Source organism: Quercus suber, unplaced genomic scaffold, assembly GCF_002906115.3.
Source record: "Quercus suber isolate HL8 unplaced genomic scaffold, Cork oak 2.0 scaffold_55, whole genome shotgun sequence".
In the NCBI taxonomy this organism is placed as follows: domain Eukaryota; kingdom Viridiplantae; phylum Streptophyta; class Magnoliopsida; order Fagales; family Fagaceae; genus Quercus; species Quercus suber.
Window position 1 is genome coordinate 502,644 of NW_027069520.1, and position 7,016 is coordinate 509,659.

Here is a 7,016-nt window from a genome sequence, read left to right on the forward strand (position 1 = left end):
TTTTTTTTTTTTTTTTTTTTTTTTTTTTTGCATTTTGAAGAATCCTGATTTGCAAGGGATTGAATTTTTTTTTTTTTTTTTTTCCTTAGCTGATTTGGGAATTTGTTATAGATTTTTTTGTATTTGGATTTGGAAATTTGTTATTGAATTGAACCTGGGACAGACAATATTTTTTTGTGGCCTTTGTAGCAATTAATTTATCCAAGGGTTCTAGGACTACAAATGGCAATCTATCTTGATTTATCAAAGGGTAAATTTGAGTTTTTAAGAAAACACAGTGGGCAATTTGAGAAATAAATGGTGGCTTTCCAACGGTAATGTTAAAACGCAACTGTGGCTTTTGCAAAAGCTGGGGCTAGCCAGGGTCAATGAAATGCGCAATCCTTTGGATTTCAAAATGTAACTTTCTTCCAAATGCTACCGTGCATACATTACCAAACACTCATTTTAAAATTTCAGTTTCAAAAAGCGCGTTTTGGCTCAAGAAATTGGAAAACAAACGCACACTAAGTCAACGGTAAACAATGGCAGCCCCTCCCCCTCCCCACTTTTTCTCAAGTGAGAAAAAATCTTTACCTACCCCTACACTTAAAAGTAGTTTATTCACTTCTATTGTGAGAGTTTGATGGTTTAAATTGAGTTTGCCCATCTACAGGCTTCCATTGATAGAGAACAATGATTTTCTTTTTCATGTTTCTTTTTTGTTTATTTGAAAGTTTCATACAAAGTAGTCAATCTTGAAAACAAATATACTCCTCAAGTCATTTTCTCAATAAAATAATAAAAATTTTCAATTTTATGTGTTTGAAAGGTTGAAAATCTCTATTCTTCAATAGGATCCTATGGTTAATATTTCCTATGGTTACATAGCCAACGGATTGTAATCAGCCTCAACTAGGTCTGTCCACGGGTCGGGTCGGATTAGGTTTGTGCTTAACTCACATCTAACCCGACCAGATCGGGTGGATGAAATCTCAACCGGTCACCAACCGAGAGGATGATTGAATCGAGCCGGTTGGAACTTCAACAGGCAGCAGGTGGGTCGGTCGGGGTTGAAGATCTAGAAAACGGTGAAAATTTGGCATGAAAACAGAGAAAAACCGGCCAAAATCTTCGAGGTCTCTCAAGATCCGGCCTAATCTAGGCCATTTTTGGCAAGATCTCGGCAAGATCCGATGAAATCTAGCCGAGATCTTGATGAAAATGGTCTAGATCTGGCCAGATCTATCAAATATCGCCGAAAATCTTGTGGGTCAGTTGGATCAATTTGATCGAATTCTAGAGAAGGAAAACCGACATCTGACCTGCCAAACTGGGGTTTTGGAGGAACAAACCCATCACCGACCGCCAGAGAAGTCAATTCGGTCGGCGACAGGGGTGGGTTGGGTTGGGTTGGCCGGGTCTTTGGACAGCACTAGCCTCAACCCAGCATTTGTGTCCGCTAGGACCAAACATATGCCAATGTATTTTTCATTTTTCAAAGAATCATCGAGTATATATGTCTTTGTATATGGCTATATGCATACGGTTGTTTAAATTTATTTTATTATCTTCTTCCAAGTGTTATTAATTAATTTATACAGCTAAAGCCAAATTTAAAGGGTTATTTTAGTGTTAGCATATGCTTTACAAAAAATGATGCTCATTGCGCACTAATAAAGTAATCATACCAATAATGGAATGTTGATACACAACCAATTTCACACCCTAAAACCATCAGATGTGACTTGTAATTCTACTTTTTCCATCCATTTCAAAAGAAAATGCTAAATAGTTTCTATTGGTCTTTCTGAGCAACACTTTCTATTCTCTCTTTCTTGTATTACTTTAAGAGCACCTGCCAGATAAATTTTATGCATGTTGCTTAAATGAATCCGTGGAGGGGTGAGCTCCTTAAGAAGGTAATGTCCGCTTTAGGTTCAGGTCCACAATAGTTCTTTATCATCAAATTAAAACATCAATCAATTTTTAGTATAGTTGGAAATTGAACCAAAAACCTCTTATTCAATTATCAGATATTTTATTAGTTGAGTTAACTAAAACCCATAAAAAGTTTCGAGCTAACTAGAACCCATAAAAAGTCAAAACTTCGTAATATTTGTCACACACAAAAGTCTATAATAAAGTCAATGGTAAAACCAAAAGAAAAACAGGTCAAAAAAGCCAGCAGGTTGGCTTCTAGCAATATACAATTAACGAGTAGGACTACCTTATCATCTCTGGTCTCAAAATTGTCCATTGATGGCTAGCAAAGGAAGGACTATCTTGCTCAGTTTGGTTTATTTCTTACTGATTAGACACACACATTCTGAGACAGATATATTGGTACAAGGCCAAAAGCTTAGAGGTGGGGAGCACCTGGCCTCATCTGGTGGAACATTCAGGTTGGAATTTTTTAGCCCAGGTTCTTCAAGAAATAGGTATGTTGGAATTTCATTCAACATAGCTGATGGAGTGTTGTTAGTTGCCAATAAGAAGGTGGTTTGGGTTGCCAACCGAGACAACCCAATTGCTGACAAGTCTGGTATTCTTATGATTGATGAATTGGGTAGGTTGACCATTTCACATAGTGGAGGCAGTCTCGTTGTGTCAAATTCTGTTCAAGCAGCAAATAATGCTAGTGCCATGCTACTGGAATCAGGTAACTTTATATTGAGGGAGCAGAATTCAGATGGATCTACAAGTCAGGTTTTATGGCAAAGTTTTGACCACCCTACGGATACGCTTCTGCCTGGCATGAAACTAGGAATTAGTATGAAAACTACAGATATTTGGTCACTAACTTGGTGGATAAGTGAAAGCAACCCAGCCAAAGGTACTTTTACCCTTACTGCTGGTTTCAACATGGATGATGAAAGTATGTTGGTCATTTGGTGGAAAGGGAACACCTATTGGATTAGCGGCAATTGGCAAAATGGACATTTTGAATTTGTGCCTCGGTTGTCCAATGAGAGGGACATCAGTTTTAGTTACATCTCAAATGAAAATGAGAAGTACTTTACATATTACCTGAATAAAAATCGTACATTATCACGATACATGATAGATTTCACACGTGCAATACTAGTGAAGGATTCAAGTTTGATGGAAATTACAACATGAGTCTCTTTGATTGTCGGGCAAAGTGCTTGAATAATTGTTCTTGCATTGCTCATGCGGCCACAGATTACAACGAGACTAGCTGTACAATTTGGAGCAAAGGAGTGAATTTCAAAGAAAGCAACAATTCTTACAGCCTGGATGTCTATTTTCTTGTGCAAGAAAAAGGTAAATTTACCTCAGACGTGAGCCTTTAACCAATAATTTAATTATTTAGACTTTAAACCTCTATGATGATAGCTTTGGCACGCTTCTCATATTACACACACTTGCACATGTTCTGCACATAGGAATGGTGGTAACTATTATTTGTTTCTGCAGCTATGTGGTGGATATAGGTTGTCCCATCTGTAACTGGGATTGTAGTTCTACTAGTTTTATGCTTCTTATACAATTTCATTCAAAGAAAATGCAAACAGAAAGGTAATATCTCCGAACAAATCAAAATAATGTATGAAAATTACTAGTTATGAGTTAATTATAGTCACTTTTGAGTGTTACTATATGATTAATAGGCGAGAGGAAAGCAGAGCAAGAAATCTTACAATGTGAGTTAGGAGCTAGTACAAGTCATGCTAGCATATCTAGGAAGAGAAAACTATTTGAAAAAGACAGGAAGAAGAGTAGTGCATTAGAATTTTTCAGCTTTGAGAGTACAGCAGAAGCCACAAACAATTTTGCAACTACAAGTAAGTTAGGAGAAGGTGGCTTTGGGCCTGTTTATAAGGTATACTTCAGAGACCTTTTACAATAAAATGATTTAAGAATTACTCATAAATTGAAATATTAGGGATAATTTGTTAGTTATTTTCAGGGAATATTAGCCAATGGTCAAGAAGTTGCAATAAAGAGACTCTCAGAAAGATCTGGACAAGGAGTAGTGGAATTTAAGAATGAACTTATATTAATTGCCAAGCTGCAGAACACTAATCTCGTCAGACTTGTTGGGTGCTGCATCCAAAGAGAAGAGAAGATGTTGATAAATGAGTACATGCATAACAAAAGCTTGGATTTCTTGCTCTTTGGTTAGGAAATTCTCACTCTTAAAATTCTTTTACTGGTGACAATTTTTCGTTTTCATATTATTAAATGCCTGTACTTACTTCCACAAATTGCTCGTGGTAGATCCTATGAAAAAGAATCAATTAGATTGGACAAAACGTTTCAAAATCATAGAAGGGATTGCTCAAGGTCTTCTTTACCTTCATAAATATTCTAGATTGAGAATAGTACATAGAGATTTAAAAGCAAGTAACATCTTACTTGATGCTGAGATGAACCCAAAGATTTCTGATTTTGGCATGGCAAGAATATTTGGACAAGATGAATCTGAAGCAAACACAAAGAGAATTGTTGGAACATAGTAAGTAAATTTGTTAATCTATCAATGAGTGTGTGAACAAGTATGCATGTGCATTCTTATATGCATAGTACTTTAATATACTAAAAATTTTGTTGAACTCTTTTATTCAATGGGTATATGTCTCCCGAGTATGCAATTAAGGGTACCTTTTCAATGAAGTCTGATGTATTTAGCTTTGGAGTACTGTTACTAGAAATTGTGAGTGGCAAAAAGAATAACAATTTCTGTTATCGAGAAGAATCGCTTAACCTATTAGGATATGTAAGTTCCTATTTATGTGATCCTTGTCCATAGATTGCTCTGTCTATGAGACCAATTCATTTTCTATTCGAGATATAACTTTGACCTTTCTTTTTCTCTTTTTCAGGCATGGGAATTGTGGAGAGAAGGAAAATGCTTAGAGATTGCAGATTCAGCATTAGGTGATTCCTATCCATTAAATGACGTTTTGAGGTGCATCCACATAGGTCTTCTGTGTGTACAAGACAGTCCAATAGATAGGCCTTCCATGTCAGATGTTGTTTTCATGATTACTAATGAAACTGTGTCACTAGTTCCACCAAAACAACCAGCATTTTTTCGCAACAGGAGTTTGTCCAAAAACATGTTGGAGAATTTTTCCATAAATAAGGTATCAGTTTCAGAAATAGAAGCCAGATGAAGGGCCAGTGATTCTTGTTCTGTATTTGTGTACTTGTTTGAAGCTATAATTTCAAATTAGTCTTTGCTTTGGTTCATTTCTATTACAAATTTACGATACAGGTCTAAATCCTAAAATTTGGAGATTTGAACAATGCTAATACTTAACTAGCAAAGCTCTATTGAATTACATACAAGTCATAAATTCACATCTGAAATATTGTTGCACATTATGCCTATTCTTTCGCCTTTTTTTTTTCAAAGTATAAGAACTTTTCAAGCACTGTTTTATCCTTAATATTGCTATTTAAAGATAGGATGGTGAGCCACAAAATCGTTTTTACAATTAACATAAAATAATTTATAGACAACAAATATAACATTCTTAAGATCTTTAGTGGTTCAATAATAAAAAAATAAAAAAAATTACATCCAATATTTTATCAAAGCCTCAAAGAAGACACTCTTGAGTTTTTCATCTCAAAAGAATTTAAATTACTAATTTGATCCTCCATTAACTGGTTAAAGTTTAATTTGATCCATCAAGTATTAATTGGGTCAACTTAGTATCTTAATAATTTATTATGTCAATTTGGCTTTTCAACTTTCAAATCAAGTCAATTTCATAGTCATCCTTTGATCTCATCTCCATTTAAATCTTAACAAAATTATGTTAAGTGACAAATGAAGCAACCATAAAAAGGTTATTATAAAAGTGTAAAAATTTTAAAAACAAATTAACAATTAATTTCTTTTAAATTTAAATTCGGAGGAAATCCAAAAAATGACATTAACTTTTTTTTTTTTTTAAGAAACAAACACACACATTAACTTATTTAAAAAGTTGAGGGTTTTTTTTTTTTTTTTTTTTTGGAGGAATTTAAATGTGCACAATTAAGAGTTGAAAAGTGAGAGTGAAATTGAACATTATCCAATAACTAGAGGTAAGGGTGTCCATGGCTCTGTCAAAGCCAGATCTTGGAATCACCATCGACCATCAACACAAGATTGTCAATCAATCCAAAAAATATAAACCCCTTGCTAGGATCAATCAAACCCATGGATCGATTTGTTTTGAGGATATATCCCTCTTGCCGATCTAGAATTTCTATGGCGAAGAACTCAAGACCTCCATTCAAGGGGAATGACTCTATAGGGCAATAGTGACTAGGAAAGCAAATGTGGGTATAGAGGTAAAGAGAAAATAATTACTTGAAACCACAAAATTATATGTACATAAAAGAAAATATTAATTATACTTAACTAAAAGAAAATATTTTATTAATATAATCAAAACTATATTAATAATTAAAGTATCACATGACAAAAACACATTAATTTTACATGCAACACACATATATTGAGCCACTTGGTCAAATATGTGTAAGTTTTATTATTAAAACAAAACTTATAAGGTGGGTTCCATTTAGCTCAACTGGTAAAGTCTCTAATGTATAAGAGATTAGGTTGAAACTCTCTCAAAAAAAAAAAAAAAACAAAAACAAAAAAAAAAAAACAAAACAAAACAAAACAAAACTTATAATATATAAACAAAATAATTAAAATAAATATTAAATTTTATTTTAAATTATTTAAAACCTTTTGATAATATAATTTTAATTGAAGTAAAATTTAAATTTCTTAAAACTTAAGCAAGACTTTACCTATAGAAAAATATTAAAGATACTACCAATTTTACTATATAAACCTAACATATTAATGTGACAATTACTATGATCGGTGGGTTTCAGCCATCTCATTAATTGTTTGAATTTTTTTTTTTTAGATTGATATCACTTAATTTATAAGCATAATGTAATAAAAATTGTAGTACTTGTGGAAACACGCTTACTTATAATATATTGTAGTAAACACAAAATTTAGCTACAAACTAGTTTGTAACTAATGGCTATAA

General features: G+C 33.4%; 1 protein-coding gene across 1 annotated transcript; it reads left to right on the forward strand.

The window, feature by feature from the left end:
• The first annotated feature begins 2,165 nt into the window (after positions 1–2,165).
• On the forward strand, positions 2,166–5,193 carry LOC112027138 (G-type lectin S-receptor-like serine/threonine-protein kinase CES101). Its single transcript, XM_065772200.1, is given in 8 exon segments — positions 2,166–3,058; positions 3,061–3,267; positions 3,421–3,522; positions 3,615–3,826; positions 3,914–4,124; positions 4,225–4,461; positions 4,572–4,723; positions 4,830–5,193. Coding segments are annotated over 8 exon segments (2,232 nt in total). The 5' UTR covers positions 2,166–2,241; the 3' UTR covers positions 5,124–5,193.
• The last annotated feature ends 1,823 nt before the right edge of the window (positions 5,194–7,016 follow it).